Here is a 26,957-nt window from a genome sequence, read left to right on the forward strand (position 1 = left end):
CCCCCCCATGTCACCCCAGTGGAACAAACCCCCCAGGAGTAACCAGGAGGGGTTTCTGAGCCCAATGAATGTGAAACAGCTTGTGTACATGATGGGTATGCAGGAACATACCCAAGGACTGGGACTAGCAAGGACACCTAATGTGGTAAGCAACACCCAACTTTAAAAAGGGTATAAAGATTGCTTTGATTAACGTGTGTAGCATTAAATCCACAATGTGATACGTTTCGACCTTGGACTATCTCGCCAAGGTCAAAGCCGACCTGCTGTTTCTGCAGGAGTATGGAATTCCGCACTTCAGCACCTACGGGCATTGGCTGCGATGGTGGTCCCACGGGCCATCGATGTGGTCAGGGGGAAATGATTGCCATTCCTCCGGCCTGAGTACTCTGCTGCAGGGAGGCATCTTCACTGTTTCAAAAGTTAAGGGCCTCCTCGTAGCAGATGTAATGTACAACAATGCTCCGCTGTGGTTAATCAATGTGTATGCCCTGGTTCAATGCAGCGAGTGGCTGTCTGTCCTCCAGCAGCTCCCACTGCTGCTGGCGACATTCAGGCCGGTTATTCTTGGCGGTGACTTCAACTGCACAATTAATGCAGCTGGACGATCCGGCAGTGTTGACAGCAAACTGGAAGCTATGTCCAGGTTCCTAATGGAAACTGTAAAAGATGCCAAGCTGCACGACGTCTTCAGCAAACCTGCCTCTTACTGGCCGGCTGTCACTTACAGGATGACCAGCAGGTTGCCAGGGGGACATGGAAGCTGAATGTTACACTGCTAATCCCAGAGAACATTGAGGAACTCAAAAGGGATTACAAAGGTTGGAGAACGGTGAAAGCCCTCTTTGAGTCTCCGATGCACTGGTGGGAAGCGATCAAAGTGAACATCAAGAGGTTCTTTATCCTCAAAGGTGTTCAGAGAGAGACAGAGGCAAATGTCCTGACTCCAGAAAAGAATGCAAAATCTGCTCCGGCTGCAATCAATGGGGGTTGAGGTCAAGGAGGATCTCCAACAGCTGAAGAGCCAGCAAGCCTCGCTCTTTGCCACGGAGGCCTCCAAGATCATCTTCCGGTACAGAGTCCGCTCCGTTGAGCAGGATGAGATGTGCTCGCGTTTCTTCTTCCAGAAGGTACAGAGAGAGAGCTCTGTGATCAGCAGCCTGAAGGAAGAGGATGGCTCGGTAATGTCTTCGCACTCTGACATACTAAGGATTAGCAAATCCTTTTATGCTGGGCTGTACGACATGAAGCCCATGGACAGCATGGCCTTCCAGTCCTTCCTGACATCTATCACGGAGGTCTTCGATGACAGCATGTGGGAGAGTCTGGACAAATCGCTACCTCTGGATGAGCTGACAAACGCCGTCAGGTCCTTTGAGACGAGTAAAACTCCTGGAAGCAACGGCTTACCGGCCGAGTTGTAATCGGCTCTGTGGGACTGGATCGGCCCAGACCTGCTAGAAGTGTACGAGAGTATGCTCCTGGCCGGCAACATGTCAGAATTCATAAGGAAAGGCATCATCACCCCTCATCTACAAGGGGGAGAGGGCGGAAATCAGAAATTGGCGGCCCATCTCACTGCTTAATGTTGACTACAAGATTCTGTCCAAAGTCGTCGCCAGTCGGGTCAAGTCTGCTCTGGAGTTGATGATTCACCCTGACCAGACCTGCACTGTACCCAGCAGAAAAATCTCTGATAGTCTCGTGCTACTCAGGGATATGATTGGATATGTACGGGACAGGAGGGTGGAAACCTGCCTCATCAGCCTGGACCAGGAGAAGGCTTTTGACAGGATATTGCACACCTACATGATGGACGTGCTGTCCTAAATGGGGTGTGGGGAGGGCATCCGCAATTGGATCAAACTGCTCTAGACAAACATCAGTAGCGCAGTCTCAATCAATGGGTGGGAATCAAAGTTTCCCGATCAAATTTGGAGTCAGCAGGGCTGTCCTCTCTCCCCTGTCTTGTTTGTTTGCTGTATCGAACGTTTTGCTGAGTCCATTAGGAAGGATGCGGGCATGAGAAGAGTGACAATCCCAGGCAGCGGAGGCACTCAGGTAAAAGCCTCTCTGGACATGGACAACGTTGCCATCTTCTGCTTGGATCTGCTGTCTGTTCGCAGACTGATGAGCATCTGCGACCAGTTCGAACTGGCCTTGGGAGACAGTTAATCGCGGCAAGAGCGAGGCCATGTTCTTTGGGAATTGGGCTGATCAATCCTTTGTCCTCTTCACTGTCAGGTCAGACGACCTAAAGGTGGTGGGGATATGGTTCGGAAGGGCTAAGGCGTGTGCCAAAACCTGGAATGAGTAGCCATGGTACATCATAAATTGAGCATGTGGGAGCAGTGTTCTCCCTCCATTGTGGGTAAGAACCTGGTCATCAGGTGCAAGATGCTCACGTTGCTGTATGTGGCACAGGTCTGGCCCATACACCACTCCTGCGCCGTGACACTCACCCATGCCATTTTCCGCTTTATCTGGAGATCCAAAATGAACCGGGTCTGGTGGGACACGATGTTCAAACCTCTGGATAAAGGCAGAAAAAACGTACCAAACGTCGCCCTCATCCTGATGACAACCTTCGTGTGCGGCTCCCTCAGGCTGTACGTAGAGCCCCAGTATGCAAACACCAAGTGTCACTACATGCTGAGGTTCTGTCTGTCTCCGGTGTTGTGAAGGATGGGTCTGGCCACATTGCCACGGAATGCTGCATCCAGTTGGACCATGCCATACCACCTGTCCTTCGTGGAAAAGTTTGTGCAGAAAAACACCTTTGACCACCAATCCATCAGGCAGTGGTCTGCACGGAATGTCCTCAAGGCCCTATGGGAAAAGGAGATGGTGGATCCTGTCGGATGGTTCCATGAGCAGACTGCCAAAGTCATTTGGCAGAAAGCCTCATCGCCAGAACTTTCAAACAAGCACCAAGACGTAGCTTGGCTGGTGGTGAAAAGGGCCCTCCCCGTCAGATCCTTCCTGCGCGCCTGGAATCTCACCGCCTCCACACGCTGCCCTCGAGGTTGCATGGTGGGGAAGAAACTGTTGCTCACCTCCTTCTGAAATGTGCCTTTGCAAAGCAGGTGGGAAAGAGATGCAGTGGTTTTTGTTGAGGTTCATCCTGAGCAGCTCTGTAACACAGGTGTCTGTGCTCTACGGGCTGTTCCCAGGGACGCACACCAAGATAAACATCAACTGCTGCTGGAGGACCATCAATTCGTTGAAGGACGCTCTTTGGTCTGCCCGAAACATGCTGGTCTTCCAGTGCAAAGAGTTGTCCACGACCGAGTGTTGCAGACTGGCACATTCCAAGGTCTAGGACTACATGCTGAGGGACACATTGAAGCTTGGGGCAGCTGCCACAAAGGATCAATGGGGAAAGACCACTATGTAAGGTCCTCCCGCCATAGTGAACCAAGGAGCTGGGCCCATGGAAAACCTTTCGGGCTGTATGCACCAAAATATGGTTTTGCTGTGAAATGTACATTGCATGAAAAATGGAATGGAAGGGTTGTGAGGCAACTCACTTCTGCATTGAAAAAAACTGATTTCCTTTGCACTTTCTGGAATGTCAACTTGGTGCCGTTTTGAACTGTTTTGTAATGTATTTCTTTTTTACAGATTTTTATAAAAGTATATTTTTGAGAAAAAAAAGATTTTTCTTGGTAAGGGTAACAAAGGATACAGAGCAAAGACAGGTTTACGGAGTTGAAGTACAGATCAGCCATGATCTAATGGAATGTAGAAGCAGTGCTGAATGGACTACTCCTGTTGCTATGAGCATATGCCTCTGGCTCCATGTCTGCCTGTCTCTGTGGGTGTGTAGCTATGCAATTGGGTGTCTCAGGTGTGTGCGCATGTATCTGTCTCTGTATTTTATGTTCAGCTTTGTATATGTCGCTTAGTATGTGCTCATGCACGCGTACCCTCATGGGTTTTTCTTGTTATTTCTCCTCCCTATGCATGCCTGTACCTGCGGCAAGGGATTCAGGCATTGCCTGGTCCATTGTACTGGAGAAATGAATGGGACTAAGTGGCAACAAATCCCCTGGACCTGACAACTTACATACTAGGTTTTAAAAGCGGTAGTTGCAGATAATGGATGCATTGATTTTGATATTCAATATCTTCACTGCAGCACTGAGGGATTGTGGTACTGTTGGAGGTGCCATCTTTTGGATGAAATATTAAACTGAGGCCCCATCTGCCCTGTTTGTACATAAAAGATCCCATGGCACTCTTTTGAAGAAGAGCAGGGGAGTTATCCCCTGTGTCCTAGCTAATATTTATCCCCCAGTCAACAACGCACAAACAGATTATCTGGACATCGCTGTTTGTGGGACTTCCAGTGTGCAAATTGGCTGCCACGTTTTCTACATTACAACAGTGACTACACTTCAAATGTAATTAACTGGTTGAAAAGCACTTTGAGATGTACAGTAGCTGTGAAAAGCGCTATGAAGTGCAAGTCTTTCTGTCTGTCTCTTTCCAGAATTGCTTAGAATCTAGAACAGTTCTCAAGGCAGCAAATGTAATCCTGCTATTTAAGAAAGGAGGAACAGAGTAAATGGGAACTATAGACCAGTAAGCCGATCAATAGTAGGCAAAATGCTAGAATCTATTATTATGGACGTGGTAACAGGGCACTAAAAAAAAAAATCATAATATGATTAAGCAGAGTCAACACGGATTTATGAAAGGGAAATTATGTTTCACAAATCTGTTGAGTTTTTTGAGGATCTATCTAGTAAGATGGATAAGGAGGAACTTATAGGTGTAATGTTTTTGGATTTTCAAAAAGCATTCGATAAGGTGCCACACAAGAGCTTATTACACAAAGTTAAGAATCATGGGATTGGGGAGTCGTATATTAGCATGGATTAAGGGTTGGTTAATGGTCAGAAAACAGAGTAGGAAGAAACAGGACATTTTCGGATTGGCAGACTATAACTAGTGGAGTACTGCAAGGATCAGTTGGGCCTCAGCTATTTACAGTCTATATTCACTTAAATGAGGGGACTGAGTGTGACATATTCAAGTTTGCTGACACTGCAAAATTAGGTGGGAAGGTAAGTGGTGAGGAGGATGCAAAGTGGCTGCAGATGGATGTAGACAGTTGGGTAAGTGGGCAAGAATATGGCAGGTGGAATATTATGTGGTGAAATGTGAAGTTTATCCACTTTGATAGGAAACATTTTTTTTAAATGAATATTTTTTGAATGGTTAGAGACTGGGAAATGTTTACATTCAGAGGGACCTGGGTGTCCTTGTACGTGAATTACAAAGTTAACATTTAGGTACACAAGAAATTAGGATGGCAAACGGAAAATAGAAAATACTGGGAATTCTCAGCAGGTCTGGCAACATCTGGAGAGAGAGAAACAGGGCTAACATTTCAGGTCTGTGACCTTTCATCAGAACTGGGAAAAGTTAGAAATGTAATAGGTTTTGAGCAAGTGAAAGGGCAGAGGGTTGGAAAAAGAACAAAAGGGATGGGGTGGAGGGCAGAATAGATTAAATGAGAAAAGGTTGCATGGTGCAAGGCCAAAGGGAATGGTAATGGGACAAACAAAGAAGCAAAAGATGTGTCTAGAGGATGTGTGAATGGCAGGATCCTGAATAGTTGCTGTATGTAAAGAAATAAGAGAGGAACAAGTGAGAAAAAAATAAGCCAGCAAAGAAAAGCAAAACAAAATGGGGGCAGAGGTTATGATCTAAAATTGTTGAACTCGATGTTACTTTTCATTAATGGTGCTCATCTTACTTCACATATCTGTGACTGTGTCCTGGAAATTGAAGTGAGAAGTTGGAGCAATGACTGAACCAGAACCTTAAAGCCTGAACCTGAGGGAGCAGCATCTTTGTTCTCCCAATGGACTGTACCTGCAGAGAGGTTGTATAAAACCATCTTCAGCATCCCTTCCTAGTGTACCACAGATGCAGTTGCCAATGATGCTGCTGCCGTTAACCTACTCCCTTGTTTAAATCCCAATGTTGCTTCCATTTGGCCGTCAAAATTTTAATACTGCTACTTCTAACGCACCTGTATCAAAGTTGTTGTCTCTTCCTGCCACAGTAACAGAAATGAACATAAGAGAAATAAACAGATTAGTTTTGTTAAAGTTTAGTATGAACAGCAGCAGGGTTTATTAGTAAAAGGATTTAGTTGCAGTACCAAGGGGCCTCGATAGAGTGGATGTGAAGGGCCTATTTACCTTAGCAGAGAGGTCAGTAACTAGGGGGCATAGATTTAAAGTAATTGGTAGAAAGATTAGAGGGGAGATTAGGAAAACCTTGTTCACCCAGAGGGTGTTGAGGGTCTGGAACTCACTGCCTGAAAGGGTAGTAGAGGCAGAAACCCTCAATTTATTTAAAAGGTGTCTGGATATGCACCTCAAGTGCTGTAACCTTCAGGGCTGCAGACCAAATGCTGGAAGGTGGGATTAAGCTGGGTGGCTCGTTTTTCAGCCAGCGCAGACACGATGGGCCAAGTGGCCTCTTTCTGTGCCATAAACATTCTATGATTCTATGAAACACACAAGAGTAAAAAGAGGAAAATGAAAAATGTAAGTGTGAAAAGAAGAAAAAATAGACAGGAAGACACAGACACACAGTGTGTAAATGAAGAGAGGTGCAGGTGAAGGAGAATAAGTAGATAATGAAAGGGGAGAGACAGACAAAAGTCCAGGAAGAGAATGACAGAGAAATATGAAATGGAGAGACAGAACAAGAGGGGAAATGTTCGACACGAGTGAAAGGGGTATTAGGATTTCCTGTCTGACGCACCTCTTTGATATCTTTGAGAACATCGCAGATAAAGTTGATAGTGATGGAGTTTATTTACTTTCTGTCTAGGTTCCACATTTAACTGCTTACCATTTCAGTTCCTGTTTTGGTTTAATTAGGAGTTGACAGGGCTAAGTCCCAATCCCACAGTATTTCCCATAGACCAGTAATTTATGAAAGATGTTGAATGACCTCCAATGGAGACGTTAATGATTTTTTGTTTTTTCTGGTTCAATTCTGACTGTCCAGTGCTCTCTTGCAGGTGTTGCTGCTAATCTGCTCTTTGCTGTGTGCCCAGCATTGTCGGCTGCTCTCTGCCACGCATCCGTTTGATTGCTGATTTTAGAGGACTGATTCTGACTGCTTCCTGTCAAAGAATTCAAATTTTACAATGAATGATTTTGCTTTGTTTTCAAATTGCCATAAATCACCAGTTAAGAGTAGTCCGCTGTGACGTTCTTGCCAACCAGTCAGACTGCAGTATACCCGTGGGCCGCTTGGCTGCTTTCAGTTGCTGTGCATTTTGTTCACAGTGAATAACGAAGGGCAGTTGGTATAGCTCATGTCAGCTGGGGGAGTAATATTTTCTCACCTCTCCTGCCAATCCATTTTTAAAAAATGGCAGAGGAACAGTTCCGAGAAACACTTGCACTAAGTTTCAACTGTTGTTCCACACACAGAATACTTTCTGCAATCCCACTTACAAGCTATAGTTGCTATTTTTGCCTTTCAAACAGGCTGCTACCATTTTATATTATGAAACTAAAAGGTATTGAATCCTGTGAGCAGAATAATGAGCCTTGCCATAAATGTCACAGCCCATCTTTATGTGCAGGGCATGTGACATCTGATTAGATTGCAGCAGCAGGCAGCTGACTGAAAACACTCCAGTTAAATATTGGTATCTCAGTTAGTGATGGTCTATCAGCATGAAAATACATGATTCCCATCTAACACAGGCAAACAATAAGAGGTATAGAGCCAGATTTAAAGTCCCAAATTGTGTAATATGGGAAAAAGTTACTACTCACTAAAACGATGTGGGTTAATTAAGAATTGCCACCAAAAGAATGAAGGGAGAAGTTAGGAGAATTTTTTTTACACAGAGGATTGTTAGGACATGGAATGTCATACGAGAAATATTACTGTAAACAAAATCCATAATAGCTTTTAAAAGGGAAGTATTTGTGAAAGAAAAATGTTAACTGTTATGGGGATGCTCTTTCAGAAAGTCAGCACAGGCATGATGGATTAAATAGCCTTTTTTGTGATGTAAAATTCAGTGATACTGCTCACTGGCAGCTGCAAGCACAAGACAAAACTGCCTCATGAGACTTGGCACACAGAACCCTACTTTACTTTTTCCCAGGACCTCAAAACGATGTAGTTCCTTACTTCCCTAAGTTTTCCTTTCCTTCCACAATCTAGACTTTTAAAACATGGTGTCAATTAATAACACTTTACTTCCTAATTTACCTTCTACTATCTCGAGCTCTTTCCAATCTTGGAAGTATCTGAGCTTTAGCCTTTCATCAGAAGTTCTCACTAATAAATAACCCATATATTGAACAAATGATTTTATACCTTAAATACACTCAAAACGTTTTCTTTGTTATGTCTAGACTTGACTGTCTCAATGCTGTCCTGGCTGGCCTCCCACCTCGCTCCACATAAACTTGTACTCACCCAAAACTCTGCTGCCTGTATTTTAACTTGCTGCAATTCGCATTTATCCATCACCCCTGTGCTTGCTGACCTTCACTCGCTCCCCATCCAACAACACTTCAGTTTTAAAATCCTCATCCTTGTTTTCAAATCCTGCCATGACTTCACCCTTCCCTATCTAAGGAGCTTCCTCCAGCCCTACAAGCCTCGAGATCGCTGCTCTCCTCCAATTCTGGTCTCTTGTGCATCCCTGATTTTAATTGCTTCACCACTGGCAGTCGTGTTTTCAGCTATCTTGGTCCTAAGCTTTGGAATTCCCTAAACCTTTCTACCTGTCTGTCACCCCTTTAAGATGCTTCTTAAAACCTACCTCTTTGATTAAGGTTTTGGCCAATTTTCCTGATTGCTCCTTTGCTGGCTTGGTGTCAAATAATGTCAGAAATGTTTTCATTGATATCACTCTTGTTAAGTGCCTTGGGCTGTTTCACTACATTAAATAAATGTAAATTGTTGTTGAAACATTAACCTGCATTGAATCAGCAAGCTGCAGAATTTAGCAGTAAATCTTGGATTAAATCAAACCCCTGACACTGGCAGAATGAACAGTGTAGTACTCTTAACTGCGCAATATGGTAATGTTTAACGTGCTCAAAAATCAACTGTTTAATGCTCTCTTTTTCCACAGTGCTGTCTATTCCAATTATAAATCACATTATTTAAAATAGAACTGACACTGAAGGCATTACATTCTGATATTAATTAATGATTAATTGATGATGAGGAATCTGCAGTAGAGTTTATATCCTAGAGTAACAAAGCCTTTTGTTACCTAGTGCATCAGTGAGGTCCTTGTAGCCAGGTTAAGGACACAGTTTCACGTGCTGCTAATGAATCAGTTTCTTTTACTCGCTTTGGAACCTGCAGTATTTATATGCCCTCTCCTATGAACCTATCCAAACAGAATGTGGTTCCATCACAGAAATGTGCATTATTCTTGGTGCATAGTTTATCTCATTTGCTTTTAATATTAAGTACATTGATTCTATGTGATCAGACATGCAACCAATTCACATTTGAAAAATTGTGCAGCCCTCCAAAAATAAAACATTGTAAATAAAAACACTCACATTATAGTTGGGCAGCAGTGAAATACTAAACTGTAGCTGGCAGGACTCTGACCAATTAGATCATCCATGGGTTTCAAATTTCACCAGTCTTCTTGGATCTTCAAAAGACAATGGGTTTTCTTTAATATATGCAGTAGGGATGAAGCTGTTCAGCATTGTTGTTTTCCCACTATTTCTATTACTTCCCTCCCCCGACCCTTAAATGCCACATGGTATTATTGCAGCTGTAGACAAGTTGAATGATTTGAAAGTTGTACTGCCTTCATCACTTAAAATATGAGGATATCTGACAGCTTGCTATGGATGTTTCATGTGATCAGACTTTCCATGTTTCCTTGTAGGAGGTCGCAGGTTATTGAACAGTTTGAAGCACTAGAGATTGAGGGAGCCCAGCTGGTGGCATCCAATTCCACTTCTGAGTCTAACATTTACAATGAAACATGTCGAGGTCGAAGTGAGCTAAGGTCCTATCCAAGGAAAAGGGTAAGCTTGTCTAGTGATATTTCCTAGCCAATGTTGCCGTATTACCTATTTGCCTCAATTTTTTACAATTTATATAAATGACTTGGACGAAGGGACCAAAGGTGTGGTTGCTAAATTTGCTGATGACACAAAGATAGGTAGGAAAGTAAGTTTTGAAGAGGACCTAAGGATATAGATAGGTTAAGTGAGTGGGCAAAGATCTGGCAAATGGAGTATAATGTGGGAAAATGTGAAATTGTCCATTTTGGCAGGAAGAATAAAAAAGAAGCATATTACCTAAATGGTGCAGAGCTCTGAGATGCAGAGGGATCTGGGTGTCCTAGTGCTTGAATCGCAAAAAGTTAGTATGCAGGTACAAGAAGTAATTTGGAAAGCTAATAGAATGTTATCGTTAATTGCAAGGGAATTGAGTACAAAAGTAGGGAGTTTATGGTACAGTTATACAGAGCATTGGTGAGACCACATTTGGAGTATTGTGTACAGTATTGGTCTCCTTATTTAAGGAAGGATGTAAATGCGTTGGCAGCAGTTCATTGTAGTGAATCTTCATCGTACCCCTTCCAATACTCTCAATATCCTTTCTTTAAAGGCTACGGAACTGCATGCAATATTCCAACTGTGGCAAAAATAATTTTGTACAAATTCAACATTTCCTTGCTTTTCTGTTGAATGTGTAAGACCTCTCGATCCATACAGCTACTTTGCTTTAATGCATGTGTCCCAAATGTGCCACCTCATCAAATGCCTTCTGAAATCCACCCGTGCAACATCTGTTGCATACCTTTTATCTGCCCACTCAGATTTCCATGATAGGGGGACGGTAGAATAGTGTTCATGTTACTGGACTACTGATTCAAAGCCCTGGATAATGCTCCCAGCACATCAGTTCAAATCCCACCATGGCAGCTTGGGGAATTTAAATTCAATAAATCTGGAATAAAAAGCTAGTCTCAGTAATGATGATCATGAAACTACCAAACCCACCTGGTAACTAATGTCCTTCAGGGAAGGAAATCTGCTGGTCTGGCCTACATGTGACTTCAGACTCAAAGCAATGTGGTTGACTCTTAACTGTCCTCTAAAATGCCCAAGCAAGCTACTATTCAGTAGCGGTTTGATACAATAAAGTTAATTAGAATAAAACCAGATGGACCACCCAGCACTAACCTAGGCACTGAAAATAATAAAGGCACACCCAGTCCAGTCAACCCTACAAATTCCTCCTCAATAACATCTGGGGACATGCCAAAATTGGGAGAGCTGTCCCACAGACTATGTCAGGCTGTCTAACTAGTCATACTCACCGAATCATACCTCACAATGTTCCCAGACTCTATCACTATCCCTGGTTATGTCCTGTTCCACATCAGGTGACAACACTGTGGTATACAATCAGGAAGGAGTGGCCCTAGGAGCCCTCAAATATTGGCTGTGGACCCCATGAAATCTCATGACATTAGGTTAAATGGGCCAGGAAACCACCTGCTGATTACCACCTGCCACCCTCCCTCAGCTGATGAATCAGTGCTCCTCTATCTTGAACACCACTTGGAAGAAACACTGAGGGTAGCAAGGGGGAAGGGCACAGAATGGACTCTGGGTGGTAGTACCACTTCTGACCGAACTGGCTGAGTCCTGAAGGACATATCTGCCAGACTGGACCTGCAGCAGGTGGTGAGAACACCAAGAAGCAAAAACCTACTGGACTTCATCCTCATCAATTAACCTGGCGCAAATGCATCTGTCCATGACGATATTGGTAGGAGTGATCACTACACAGTCCTTCTGGAGACAATGTCCTATTTTCACACTGAGGGCATGCTTCATTGTGTTGTGATGCACTACCATCATGCTAAATGGGATAGATTCAGAACAGATCTAGCAGCTCAAATCTTGGCATCCATGACGGACTGTTCAGCAACAGCAGAATTGTATTGAACCACAATCTCTAACCTCATGGCACAGGATACTCCTCATTCTACATTACCATCAAGCCAGGGGACCAATCCTCTTTCAATGAGAAGTGTAGGAGAGCATGCCAGGAGCAGCACAAGGCATACCTAAAAATGAGATGTCAACCTGGTGAAGCTACAACACAGGACTACATGCATGCTAAAAAACGGATGCAGCATATTATTATAGACCGAGAAAAGCGATCCCACAACCAACAAATCAGATCAAAGCTCCTGCCACATCTAGTGGTGGACAATTAAACAACTAACCAGAGGAGGAGACTGCACAAATATCCATTGATGGGGGAGCCCAGGACATCTGTGCAAAAGGCAAGGCTGAAGCATTTGCAATCATCTTCAGCCAGAAGTGCAAAGTGAGTGACCCATCTTGGCCTCCTCCTGAGGCCCCCAGCAACACAGATGTCAGTCTTTGCTTAATTCGATTCACTCCACATGATCTAAAGGAACAGCTGAGTGCATTGGATACAGCAAAGGCAGTCGGCCCTGACAACATCCTGGCTGTAGTACTGAAGACTTATGCTCCAGAACTAGCCACGCCCCTAACCAAGCTGTTCCAGTAGTTACAACACTGGCATCTACCTAACAATGTGGTAAATTACCCAGGAATGTCCTGTCCACAAAAGCAGAACTAATCCAATTCAGTCAGTTATTGTCTACTCTCAATCATCTGCAAATGATGAAAGGTGTCGTCGACAGTGCCATCAAGAGGCACTTACCAATAACCTGCTCACTGATGCTCGGTTTGGATTCTGCCAAGGCCACTTGGCTCCAGATCTTATTACAGCCTTGGTCAAAACATGAATGAAAGAGCTGAATTCCAGAGGTAAGGTGAGAGTGACTGTCCTTGATAAGTGTGGTATCAAGGAGCCTTAATAAAATTGAAGTCAATGGGAATCGGGCAAAAAAAACTCTACTGGCTGCAGTCATATCTAGCACAAAGGAAAATGATTGTGGTTATTGGAGACCAATCATTTCAGCTCCAGGACATCGCTGCAGGAGTTCGTCGGAGGAGTGTCCCAGGCCCAACCATCTGCAACTGCTTCATCAATGACCATCCCTCTAACATAAGGTCAGAAGTTGGGATGTTTGCTGATGATTGCACTGTGTTTAGTATTACTCGCAACTCCTAAGATGCTGAAGCAGTCTGTGCCCACATGCAGTGAGACCTGGAAAACATTCAGGATTGGGCTGATAAGTGGCAAGTAATATTTGTGCCACACAAGTACCAGGCAATGGCCATCTTCAGTAAGACCATCTCTCCTTGATGTTCAATAGCATTACCATCGCTGAATCCCCCACCATCAACATCCTTGGAGTCACCATTGATCAGAAATTTAACTGGACCACCTATATAAGTACTGTGGCTGCAAGAGCAGGTCAGAGGCTGGGAATTCTGCAGCAAGTAACACATGTAACTCCCCAAAGCTTGTCCACCATCTACAAGGCACAAATCGGGATGTGATGGAATACTCTCCACCTGCCTGGATGAGTGCAGCTCCAATAACACTCTAGAGGTCGACACCTTCTCATGGGCAATTAGGGTTGGGCGCCTTGCCAGTGACGCTCATGCCTTGAATGAATAAAAAAAAATCTTCAAAAGTTCAACCAAGTTAATTTAAAATTGTAACATTTCACAGCACAGGAGCCCATACACCCCCTTCTACTATATCGGATCTCTGAAAGTTAGATACAAAGCCCTTTTTCTTTCCTGTCCTTTCTCCAATGTTTAGTAAAACCTGTTCTTTGCAAGTCCACAAGATTAGCGTAATCCTTTCAAGACTAACTGGCCGTCGAATTGGTCTCACCATTGGTCTGTACAGTGTCAGTATAACTTATTAGGATTTGTAGGTCAATGCCCTCTATATGCAGCCAGTAACCAATTTTATTTTGACCCTTGCCTCACAATCAGATATTTTCAGGACATGATCATTCTGAAGTTCATTTCCTTTTCAGTCTCTGTCAGCGAGGCTACAAAAGCACCCATTCAGAAACTCACCACCCCACCCCGCATCCCCACAACCCCGCGCCCCAAGCAAACAATGTGCAAAGTGTTTGGCATGAAGTTTATAGATGAAATTTATTTTTAAGATTTATCTGGTATTGATTTCAGTATTGGAATGGCTGTGTTTTAAACAGATAGTTGTAATAAATTACTGAACTTTGGTTATCTGCTGGTTACTATCATAGGATTTTGTGTCTGTGTCAGACCAGATCAGCTCTGCTCCTGATGTTTCTACAGTGTCTCTTCCACCTTATCGCAGGGCAAAGTCACTCGACAGAAGAGCAACTGAATCAGCAGTGACGGTAAGGAGACCAACAGACTCAGGATTGGGAGGATTAAAACAAGAAATACATTCAAAGTGAAAGAGCCTACAGGTAGTGGGGGAAGGAAGACTGCATGTACAGAAGGAAAGGAAAAAGGCACGAGCTGGAGGAAGGAGAGCATGGCTGTGAGGGTGTAAGTGATAGGATCAGTTCTCATGACAACTTACAGCAAAGAATTTCAAGCTGGTCTCAGTTCTATAGCTGTCTATAGGTCTATGTCTCTGCCTTATCCTGCACGATGCACGACTGTGTCATCCTGCTCTCGGTGTATGTTTGTCAGTGCATGTCTCCACCTGTTCTCGCTTTGAGGACATGGCAGAGTTTTTTCTGGCTTGTGGTTTTTATGTGTTCTTTTATTGGCTACCCTTCAGTCTCTCATCTCTCGTTATTTTCTCCTTTTAGCCGGACTTGCTGAATTTTAAGAAAGGCTGGATGACAAAACTCTCTGCAGATGGTCAGGTACGAAACTGGCATTGAATGTGTGCTAATAGTATCCTTGTCTTTATTTGAAATTTCATGCCACAAGCACACATTGACACATGTCAATTACAGCTCCATCTGCACCAAATCTGTTTTCAACTACATGTAATAGACCTACAAAAATATTACTTTATGATTTCAGTGCACTAACCCAGTCATTCTGTGCCTGGTATTTTATTTTATTTTGATATAGATAATATAGAATTTTAGAAATAGCTTGAGTTTGTTAAAAGGTGCATCGCGCAAACAGCCAGCATTAGCTGGGTAGCAAGATATTGTTTTCAGTATTTGAATAGCTGTGTTTTAAACAGATATTTCTAATAAATTACTGACCTTTGGTTATCTGCTGGTTACTACCATGGGATTCTGGGTCTGTGTCAGACCAGATGAGCTCTGCTCCTGATGTTTTTACAGTATCTGCGCCCAGACCACATGATCTTCCAGCTGGGTATCCTTGAGATTTTTGCAGCTGGTAGTGAACTGTTTGAAGACTAAGGAACTATTTAAAGAGCATTTCAAAATTAAAATGCTCTTTTCCTCCTCATATACTTTCAGTCCCACACTGCTTTCTGTCTTTTCTTTTTACTAAAAGTTTTATGTTGAAGTTTTGCACTCATTGGTGTCACATTTGGATACCAATGGCTCTTCAAGCACACTCAGGTCAGCTACAGAATGGATTAAATGTTGAGTAAAGCACCCTCTGTTACCATGCCTTAATGCTGAATTAAATTTTTGCAGGTAGGGTTTGGTATCCATTGATGGGTGCCATATTCTATCAGTTTTGTAGGAAATCCAGTTTGATTTGTAACTAGAAGGAAAGACTTCTATAAATACAACGCTTTATCACCTCTCTTAGAAACATGTTAAACTACTTCACTTACAATGAATTACTTTGAAGTCTGCTGGCTGTTATTAACCCTTTGAGAGCTGGTACTCTTGCATTTTTCAAACCTGTACTCCCGTTCCCTGTGTCTCTGATTTGCAACATATTTCTAACAATAGTATAAAATCCAATAATATATAATAAAGTACAACTGAAATCTGTTCAGCTTTAGCAGTGAGGAAGATAGAGGCAGTTGCCCAGGGCTTCACTCTCATACCTGTACTGTATGTATGGAACAGTTTTCTGCACAAGAACGTTACAGCATGACATGAAAAGAGGGAATGGCAAGGTGTTGGTGAGGCTTTCCAGGAAATGTGTGCCAATAAGAGAGTATCAATGACATATATTTTATTTTCTTTCAGTGGAAGAAGCATTGGTTTGTTCTGACTGACCAGGTTCTAAAGTATTACCGGGATTCTGCAGCAGAGGAGGTGAGTGTCACAGCATAGCCTTGCAGACTGGGCAGGTTGTTGGGAAACTGTTGACATTTCTGGTTGCATTGGGGTTTTTTTCAGTTCCAGCCCTAAACTTCTCTCTTTACTCTTCCTTTCTTGAATGCACTGATTATGATGAAACAAAAAAAAGAGTGTATGATGCATGTCAGGTGAATTCTTCAAATGAGAACCAGGCCTGATACAATAAGTTGAGAGGAGAGGTGAAGAGGAAAGTAAGTGGCAAACAGAGAATATGAGAATAGAATGGCAGTCAACATAGAAGGGAACCCAAAAATCTTCTACTGGCATAGTCAGCAGGTAGTAAGAGGTATAAAAAAAAAAGAATGAAACAGTGTCACAACAGATCTAGCAATGCAAAACAATTCTGCTGCTGCTGATGGCCCACAGCGCCTCATGAATGCCCAGTTTTGCATTGCTAGATCTGTTCGAAATCTATCCCATTTAGTACAGTGGTAGTGCCACACAACACGATGGAGGGTGTCCTCAGCGTGAAGGCGGGACTTTGTCTCCGCAAGGACTGTGCGAAGGTCACTCCTATCAATACTGTCATGGTCAGATGCATCTGCAGCAGGCAGATTGGTGAGGACGAGGTCAAGTATGTTTTTCCCTCTTGTTGGTTCCCTCACCACCTGCCGCATACCCAGTCTAGCAGCTATGTCATAGAGCACTGAAACAGGCCCTCCTACCACCTACCTACACTGGGGGCAATTTACAACGGCCAATTTACCTATCAACCTGCAAGTCTTTAGCATTGGGAGGAAACTGGAGCACCCGGCAGAAACCCACATGGTCACAGGGAGAACTTGCAAACTCCGCACAGGCAGTACCCAGAACCGAACCCGGGTCGCTAGAGCTGTGAGACTGCGGTGCTAACCACTGTGCTCGGTCAGCAGTGGTGCGACCGAGCCACTCTTGGTGGTGGACATTGAAGTCCCCCACCCAGAGCACGTTCTGCACCCTTGCCACCCTCAGTGCTTCCTCCAAGTGGTGTTCAACATGGAGGAATGTTGACTCATCAGCTGAGGGAGGGCAGTAGGTGGTAATCAGCAGGAAGTTTCCTTGCCCATGTTTGACCTGATGCCATGAGACTTCATGGGGTCCGGTGTCAATGTTGAGAACTCCCAGAGCAACTCCCTCCCAACTGTATACCACTGTGCTGCCACCTCTGCTCGGTCTGCCCTGCCGGTGGGACAGGACATACCCAGGGATGGTGATGGCAGTGTCTGGGACATTGTCTATAAGGTATGATTCCATGATTATGCCTATGTCAGGCTGTTGCTTGACTAGTCTGTGGGACAGCTCTCCCAACTTTGGCACACGCCCCCAGATGTTAGTAAGGAGGACTTTGCAGGGTTGGCAAGGCTGTGTTTGCCATTGTCGTTTCCAGTGCCTAGGCCAATGCTGGGTGGTCCATCCGATTTCATTCTTTTTTTATTTATTTTGTAGCGGTTAGATACAACTGAGTGGCTTGCTAGGCCATTTCTGAGGGCATGTAAGAGTCAACCACATTGTTGTGGGTCTGGAGTCACGTGTAGACCAGACCAGGTAAGGACAGCCGATTTCCTTCCCTAAAGGACATTAGTTAGGCCCCAACTGGATACTATGTCTAGTTTTGGTCACCGCACTTTGGGAAGAAAGTGAGGGTCATTGCCAGGGTGCAGAGGAGATTTACCAGAATGATTTAAGTTACAAGGTAAGGTTGGAAAACTGGGGTTGTTCGCTTTAGAACAAAGGAGATGGAGGGGAGATTTAATAGAAGTGTACAAGAGTATGACAGGTTTAGATAAATGAGACAAAGAAAAACTTTTCCCATTAACTAATGGTACAAGGACTAGAGGAGACAGATTGAAAGTTTTGAGCCAGAGATGCAGGGGGAATATGAGGATGGTAATGACCTGGAACCTGCTGCCCAGAAGGGTGGTCAAAGCAGAGACACTCAATGACTTCAAAAGGAAATTGGATGGCCACTTGAAGGAAATAAACTTGCGGGACTGCAGGGATCAAGTGGGAGAGTGGGACGACGGGATAGCTCTGTGGAGAGCCGGCATGGACTCAAAGGGCTGAATGGCCTCCTTCTGTGCTGAAAATGACTCTATGACTCATGTCAAAACCCAATAGTACCACCCTAAGTGGCATTCTTAATGTGTGATGCCAGTGACTGCCAGCATGGTATTCTGCCAACAGGGCATGACACTTAGGCCCTATCTATTTCACCTGTTATTCTCACACATGCGCATTATAGCAGAATGTCAGAAGTGGGAAACTTTGCTAAATTGCTGCTCTCTGCCCTGCAGACACTGAGGCAACTGACGCAATCCTTTCACTACAACAGCTGAGATCCACTAACTTTACACAACCTATAGACCAAGTTAGGGACTTCTGGTCTGCATGGCTCAGTACCATAGTGCTGGTGCATACTGTCAATTGGCAGGCAAAGATGTGGAACATCAGTGAGGGTAGATCGATTCGTCTCAGTGTAGCTTTATTTTTTTAGTGAGTGTTGCTGTTACAGTGGAAGTACAGTTACTTGGACTGTAAGGGATGTATTAAGCTAGCAGCAGCCAGTCTTGTGCATTTACAGCATTGGTTGTGATCTGAGTCACACAGGAAAATGCTTAATAGCGGGTGTATATGTATAGCACAGACAACAGTATCCAGTGGTATATATACTGCAGCCAGATATTGGATAGTGTCCTAGTACCATCTATTATTCATGAATGTCAAATGCTGCAGGTTTGATTGGGTTTTCAAGATCCAGCTGTTTAACTGAGATTGGCTGCTGCAGAACTCTGTCTATATCTTGCATAAGCTTCTGCATATTTGTTTCTACAGGCAGTAGATTTGGATGGGAAGATTGATTTAAGTAGCTGCTATGATGTGACTGAATATGAAGTGCCAAGGAACTATGGATTTCAGATCCATGTAAGTATAGATTTCACCTGAAATTATATTCTGGAGTAAATCCATGAAAGCATGCACTGCCTCTATATCCTAAGAAAATTCAAGCTTTTATTGGATTGAGCCAGGAGCATTTATTCTCCAGCAGGCAAATTGGGGGGGTTGTATGCGTGTTGCCATAGTACTTCGGGAACTCACAATGGCTCTAGGTTCCTTTCAGTAATGGCTGTGTTTGGAGAACTTGCCCCTCTCCAAAAACTGAGGTCAGTGACTTAAAAAGCTTTAATTGGATTTCCATTGACTTCCTACACAGTTTCTGGAATGTTTAGTTGCTCAAGGATTTATCTGCCACCTCAGCTCACAGATCAAACACTTTGCGGGACATTCATTAATTTTATCGGGTTGAGAATTACTTCCTAAAGCAGCAGTAAGATTATTACATGAAATAAGTTTGCGATAATTTGCTTCTGTTTCTAGTGGATATGAGCCATACCACAAAACTACATAATTTGACACTAAAGAGGCAGTTTTCATAAAGAGAAACAATTTCAGATATCAAAAATTCTACAATGGGCATGCATTATTTTAAGTTTGGTGTATAATAAGAGCTTTATTCTGCATTTAGTCTGTGTTGTACCTTACTTAGACATGCTTGATCTATCAGTATAGAGGGAGCCTTACTCTACATCTGACTGATGCTGTGCTTGACCTGGGAGTGTTTGATGTTAACTCTGGGTGCAAAAATGGAAAATATTCTACTGTCCATTCTTCACCTTAAATATCACAGTGCTCACTAAAAATATTTTTTAAATGCTTTAGTGGTTTTACTATTCTAAGATCTGCCAAACTGTCAAGTCTGTAGCCCAGGACTGTGTATGCTGAGCCCTTGCTACCTTAGTCAATCTTCACGCTTGTTGAATTTTTGATGTAGACATCTTACTTTGTTAGTTGCCAATATTCCTTATCTTTGAGTGTGAAATTCAAAACATAGTTTCAAACTGTAAAGTTTTGTTCTTGCTATTTGAGATCATCCAAATTCCTCAAATTAGATTCCAGCCTATAATTTTATTTCAGGTAACCATTATTTTTTTTTTTTATTCATTCATGGGATGTGGACATCGCTGGCAAGGCCAGAATTTATTGCCCATCCCTAATTGTCCTTGAAGGTGGTGGTGAGGCGCCTTCTTGAACTGCTGCAGTCCATGTAGTGTAGGTACACCCATAGTACTATTAGGGAGTAAGTATAAACATTTGAGCCTAACTGAAATTTCAGCCTAAAACACTCTCCCAGTTATTCTTTATGAAACCCAACCAAACCCATGATCAGATTCCAGTCTGTAACTCATTCCCAGTTATCTCTTATTATATTATGTATTCTCTCTAAAGCTGTTTCATGTGCAGTTTCCGTCCTGTGTTTGTATTTTCTGTTGCACTGTATTTAGTGCATCTGCTTTCTTACGGTCTGTGATCTAGACAAAAATGAAGGTGTACACGTTGTCTGCCATGACATCAGGGATTCGCAAGAACTGGATCCAGGCGATAATGAAAAACGTACGTCCTGTCACTACACCAGATGTGACCAGGTAGGTACCTAGGGAGTTTGAGTGATCATCACATAATGTCTGATATACATTGGCAGCTGGAGCCCTTGGTGGCTCTCTTAAACCAAAGAATGGAACTGATTCTGATGCAATAAATCACCATAATCAGAGAGACAACGATAACGTAATGGAGTTAATCCTGACTGACTGCACAGTCTCCCAATTTTTACCTTCTGTAAACTTGAGATCGTCCAAAACTCTGCTGCCCATGTCCTAACTCGGACTAAATCCCATTTATCTATCACTGTCCTTGTTGACCTACACTGGCTCCCAGTTAAGCAACGCTTCGATTTTAAAATTCTCATTCTGTTTTCAACCTCTCCAAGGCTTCACCCCTCCCTATCTCTGTAATCTCCTCCAGCCCCAAAATCCTGCAAGATATCCATAGTCCTCTAATTCTGGCCTCTTGAGCATTCCCAATTTTAAACACTCCACCATTGGTGGCTGTGCCTTCAACTACCTAGGCCCTAATCTCTGGAATTCCCTCTCTAACCCTCTCTGATCTCACTTTCCTCCTTTAGTATCTATCTTTGATCAAGCTTTTGGTCATCTGCCCTAATATCTCCTTATGTTGCCCAGTGTCACATTTTGTTTTATAATACCCCTGTGAAGCACCTTGGGATGTTTTAGTATGTTAAAGGTGCTATATGAATACAAGTTGTTGTGGTTGATGATTACCATCTAAACTAACCTTTGCCCTCTACCACATACCATGCCCACCCACAAAATGGGCTGCTTGCAGGCTGGGCCACCTTATCAGTGGAAGTACCTAATAGGGACTCCTGCTTTTTCCTTATGTTACTGTGAAAAGCTTCTCATTGTCTTTAATTGAAAAACATTGGTCAAGACCCATAGTACAAGACACCAGAAAATTTTAAAAAGCGAAGACAAGCTAAATCAAGAAATATATTGCAGTGCTTGATTTTCCTCTGGCTTGTGAAGCAAGAAACGCAAGTGGCCTGAGGGAAGACCATTTGGTATATGGTGATGTGGAAGAGATCTAGATGTAGCATACAACAGAAGGCAAAAGGAAAAGTGCTTTGAAGGAAGTTGATGAATGTAGAAGGGAATAATAAGAAAAATAATGCATGATAAGCAAATTAGGTCACTGATATGAAGGAAAGGGGAGGGGCACATAATTCCGAGGAACCTCTGAGTTAAAGGAAAATTTGTCAGAGGATGGGCTGTGAGAGAAAGCGGGACAGCCACAAACATAGCTTTAGCGGAAGTTTGTTCAGAAGTTGTGGTGCCAGTGTCTGTCAAAGGTTTTGATGATAGTTTGAAAGGTTTGAAAAACAGCAATAGCAAATGGCTGAAAGTGTTTGAGCAGAGTTCCTCAGGTCTGAAGACAGGCAACAAGATCACTAGTGGAATAGCCATAGCACAAACCACATGTCCATTCATGTGTTAGACCAGAACTTTCAAGGTGATGAGTAATTTGGGTAGTCAACAGCAACTTTTTATGAGTATAGCACATAAAGCAGATGAGCTGAGGGCACAGATAGACATGTGGCTGTATGATATAGCTATTACAGAAACATGGTTTAAGAAGGGACAGGAATGGCAGCTCAACATTCCTGGTTACAGGGTTTTCGGACACGATAGGGAGGGGAATAAGAAAGGAGGGTGAGTGGCAATTTTGGCCAAAGAAACAATTACAGTTGTGAGGAGGGATGATATGTTGGAAGGCTCACCAAATAAGTCCATATGGATTGAGCTTAGGAACAAACAAAGGGACAGTCACACTGCTAGGAGTGTACTATAGGCCCACACACAAGTCAGAGGGAGATAGAAGAGCAGATATCCAGGCAGATCTCTGAGAAGTGCAAGAACAATCGGGCAGTAATAGGGGATTTTAACTACCCCAATATTAACTGGGATAGTTGCAGTGTGAAAGGAATTGAGGGAACAGTATTCTTGAGATGCATTCAGGAGAATTCTTTTGGCCAGTAGGTAGCAAGTCCAACAAGAGAGCGTGCAGTTTTAAACTTAGTTTCAGGAAATTAAGATGGGCAGGTGGAAGAAGTGACAGTGGGAGAGCATTTTGGTGGTAGTGATCATAATTCAGTCATAATTATGGAAAAGGACAAGGTGAGAATGGGAGTTAGAATTCTCAATTGGGGTAAGGCCAATTTTACTAAGCTGAGGAGTGATTTAGCAAAAGTGGACTGGAAACAGCTACTTGAAGGTAAATCAGTGTCAGAGCAGTGGGAGGCATTCAAAGGGGAAATTCAAGGGGTTCAGAGTAAACACGTTCTCACAAAGAAAAAGGGACAGATGGCCAAATCTAGAGCCCCTTGGATGTCAAGGAGCTTACAGGGTCAGGTAAGGCAGGAAAGGAAAGCTTATGATTGACACCGAGAACTCAATACTATAGAAAGCTGAGAGGAGTATAGAAAGTGGAGGGGTGAAATCAAAAAGTAAATTAGGAAAGCTAAGAGGGCATGAAAGAATATTGGCAATCAAAATCAAAAAGATGGTTTATCATTACATTAAGAGTAAGAGGATAACTAAGGAAAGAGTAGGACCCATAAAAGACCAAAAAGGTAACCTATGTGTAGGGGCAGAAGATGTTGGTATTGTTATTAATGAATCCTTTGCGTCTGTCTTCACAAAAGAGGGGGAGGGTGCAGATATTGTAGTTAAGGAATGAGATCAACACAGGGAGAGAGGACATATTAATGGGGGTTTGCATCCTTGAAAGTTGATAAATCACTGGGGCCTGATGAAATGTACCCCAGGCTGTTAAAAGAAACAAGAGAAGAAATAGCGAAAGGTCTGACCATCATTTTCCAGTCCTCACTAGATACAGGTGTGGTGCCGGAGGATTGGAGAACTGCTAACGTCGTCCCTCTGTTCAAAAAAGGGAGCGAGGGATAGACCGAATAATTACAGGTCAGTAAATCTAACCCCACTAGTGAGCAAATTATTGGAATTTATTCTGAGACACAGGATAAACTGTCACTTAGAAAGGCACAGATTAATCAAGGATAGTCTGCATGGATTTGTTAAGGGAAGATCTTGTTTGACCAACTTGATTGAATTGTTTGAAAAGGAACAAGAAAGATAGATGAGGGTAGTGCAGTTGATGTGGTCTACATGGATTTTAGCAAGGCTTTTGACAAGATCCCACATGGCAGACTGGTTAAAAAAATAAAATCCCATGTGATCCAGGGAAATGCAGCAAGGTGGTTACAAAATTGGCTCAGTGTCAGGAAACAAAGGGTAATTGTTGACAGGTGTTTTTGCGAAAGATTTGGATGTATGTGTAGAGGGCATGATCAAGAAGCTTGCAGACGAGACAAAGGTTGGCCGTGTGGTAGATAGTGAGGAGATAACTGTAGGCTGCAGGAAGATATTGATGGTCTGGTCAGATGGGCAGAAAAGTGGCAAATGGAATTCAATCTGGAGAAGTGTGAGGTGATGCGTTTGGGGAGGTCAAACAGGGCAAAGGAATACACGATTAATGGGAAAATACTAAGGTGTAGAGGAAGTGAGGGACCTGAGAGTAAATGTCCACAGATCCCTGAAGGGAGCAGAGCAGGTCGATAAGGTGATTAAGAAGGCATATGGAATCCTTTAACAAAAACAAGAAATGCTGGAATCACTCAGCGGGTCTGGCAGCATCTGTGGAAAGAGAAGCAGAGTTAACGTTTCGGGTCAGTGACCCTTCTTCGGAACCTTTCCTTTATGGAATCCTTTCCTTTATTAGCTGAGGTATATAAGAGTACTGAGGTTATGCTGGAACTGTATAACTCGTTGGTTAGGCTACAACTTGAGTACTGTGTGCAGTTCTGGTCAGCTCATTACAGAAAAGATGTAATTGCACTAGAGAGGTTACGGAGATTTATGAGGATGTTGCCAGGACTGGAAAAATGCAGAAATTAGGAAAGATTGGATAAGTTGGGGTTGTTCTTCTGGAATTAGAGAAGGCTGAGGGGAGACCTGAATAAAATGTACTAAATTTTGAGGGGGCTGGATAGAGTGGAAGTGGAGGGCCTGTTTACCTTAGCAGAAAGGTCAGTGATTAGGGGGCATAGATTTAAAGTGATTGGTAAAGATTAGAGGGGAGATGAGGAAAAGTTTTTTCATCCAGAGGGTGGTGGGGAGTCTGGAACTCACTGCCTGAAAGGGTAGTTGTGGAAGGAACCCTTAACTCATTCAAAAGCAGTTTGGATGTGCACCTCAAGTGCCCTAATCTGCAGGGCTGTGGACCAAATGCTGAAAGGTGGGATTAGAATAGGTGGATCGTTTTTCGGCCGGCACAGACATGATGGGCCAAGTGGCCTCTTGCTGTGCCATAAAATTTCTGGATTCTATTACTTCATGAATGCTTATCATCCTTTCCAGGTCACCTGGCAAAATTAGGAGCTAGGTGTTCAAGGATTGTGCTGACTTGTGTAGCATAGAACATTTACACATATTAAAATGGGTTTGACAAACACAACAGGCCCTTCTCACATTTGTACTACTCTTCAGTATTTCAATTTCTAACATTACTACCTTTAATAATTTTATGCTTCTGGCTCTGCAGCTGTTTATGAATCTCTGATTTTCTTTTAATGCAACACAGGAAGAGCTTTCCTCTGAAAATATCAGTGCTGAAGCTAAGGTTGGAGTCTGTCTCTGTCATGTTTGCTATCAGTGATTAGCAGCATGTGATAGATACATAGTTTTCATGTTTGTTGTAAACGTTTCCCCATCTCATCCTCACTATTATTCCTCACCAAAGACAGTATGTGTGGTTGAGTGTGTAGTTGCCTCCCAGATCCATGCTCACCTTTGCAACAGTTTCCTGTCTGAATCTCTCAAATCAGGTTTCTTCTCCTCTCCCAGAATCAAAACAGCCTGTACCAAAATTATGAAGGGCATTTTCTGTAACTTTGATCTTGGTGCATATATAAATATAAGTTGTTATAATCCCTCTTCAAGCTCTCTGCAACCTTTGATAGTCAATCACATCCTCCTCCTCCAATGCTTCTCCTCCATCGGTCAACTCTGAGAGACTGCCCTCACTTGATTCCAAGCTTACCTTTTCAATTGTAGCTAGAGCATTTCTCCCAAGATCTATCCTTGAACCCATTTCTTTTCCTTGTCTACATGCTGGCCTTGGCAACATCATCTTCAAACACAGGGTCAGCCTCCACATGTACACTAATGACACCTGGCACAACCTCTCCATCAACTTGCTTGGCCCCTCTGGCTATCCTGCATTAATTCCCAGTCACCCATGACCTCTGTTCTTGCTGACCTACAATAGCTTCTGGACCCCTAATGCCTAAAATTAAAAATTCTGTTCCTTATGTTTGAATCGCTCAATGACATCACCCTTCCCTATTTCTGGAACCTCCTCCAGATCTACAGCCTCCCCTCTTCACTCCCTATCTACCTGCCCAAACTCTTCATTCCTCTGATTTCTGCTTCTCGTGCATCCACCTTCCCTTCAACTCATGCTCTGCAATTCCCTCCCTGAACCCCTCTGCCTCTCAAGTTCCTTCCTCTTTTAAGATCCTTCTGCAAACACTCCTCTTAATGTCTGCTCCTTGGCTCGATGTTCTTATTTGTTCCGTAAGCCTCTAAAAAAGCACCTTGATGCTTTTCTAAATTGAAAGCACTATATAAATGCATTTTCTTTTATTGGTCTAGTGGAATTTGTACCAATAGGTCCAATCAATTTGGAATCTGCTTAACATAGTCACCTTGTTCTGTGATCATAGTACAAAGTTTTCACAGGAAACTTGATACCTGTTTTCAGTATCTGCAATACACAGTGCCTCATTTATCATTTGTTCCTTCAAGCTGAGCAGTCTACAGCTTATAGTAAATTGAGCCATAACTGAGGATAAAGTATATGGTAAGACCACCAGTTAACCTCAGAGCCTCTGGGTAGGAAAGTAAAGAAAATCAGCTAGCACTCCTGCTCCTGATTACCATTAGAGACTTGTACAGGAAAGTTTATATCTGTGGAGTAGGCCTGGTTATGATAGCCCCCATAATGGAATAGCCTGCCAGCCTTCCCTTTCAACACTCTCACGTGACGAATGGCCATTTGGGAAAGGCACTGAGGGGTTTCTAGAACTCATGGAACCACATCCCAGCTACAGCCAGCCTGTCTGGGAGAGGATTACGCAGAATTGCATAGAATGTACAGCACACGCTCTTTGGCTCAACTGCTCTGTGCCATGGTTATGCTCCAAACAAACCTCAACCCACCCTATGACTTTTTATTTGTTCATGGGATGTGAGCATTGTTGGCAAGTCCAGCATTTGTTGCCCAT

At 43.2% G+C, this 26,957-nt stretch overlaps 1 protein-coding gene across 5 annotated transcripts in view; it reads left to right on the forward strand.

Annotated features, from left to right (window-relative positions):
- LOC137383313 (myosin phosphatase Rho-interacting protein-like) overlaps nt 1-26,957 on the forward strand; it is a 334,034-nt gene that overhangs the window by 226,042 nt on the left and 81,035 nt on the right. For all 5 annotated transcript variants that reach the window (XM_068055969.1, XM_068055968.1, XM_068055971.1 and 2 more), the window contains exons 8-13: nt 9,923-10,064; nt 14,225-14,341; nt 14,765-14,821; nt 16,088-16,156; nt 19,013-19,102; nt 20,552-20,661. In XM_068055969.1, coding sequence (XP_067912070.1) covers nt 9,923-10,064; nt 14,225-14,341; nt 14,765-14,821; nt 16,088-16,156; nt 19,013-19,102; nt 20,552-20,661 — 585 coding nt within the window. The remainder of the gene's footprint in view (nt 1-9,922; nt 10,065-14,224; nt 14,342-14,764; nt 14,822-16,087; nt 16,157-19,012; nt 19,103-20,551; nt 20,662-26,957) is intronic.

This window comes from Heterodontus francisci, chromosome 24, assembly GCF_036365525.1.
Source record: "Heterodontus francisci isolate sHetFra1 chromosome 24, sHetFra1.hap1, whole genome shotgun sequence".
Classification (NCBI taxonomy): domain Eukaryota; kingdom Metazoa; phylum Chordata; class Chondrichthyes; order Heterodontiformes; family Heterodontidae; genus Heterodontus; species Heterodontus francisci.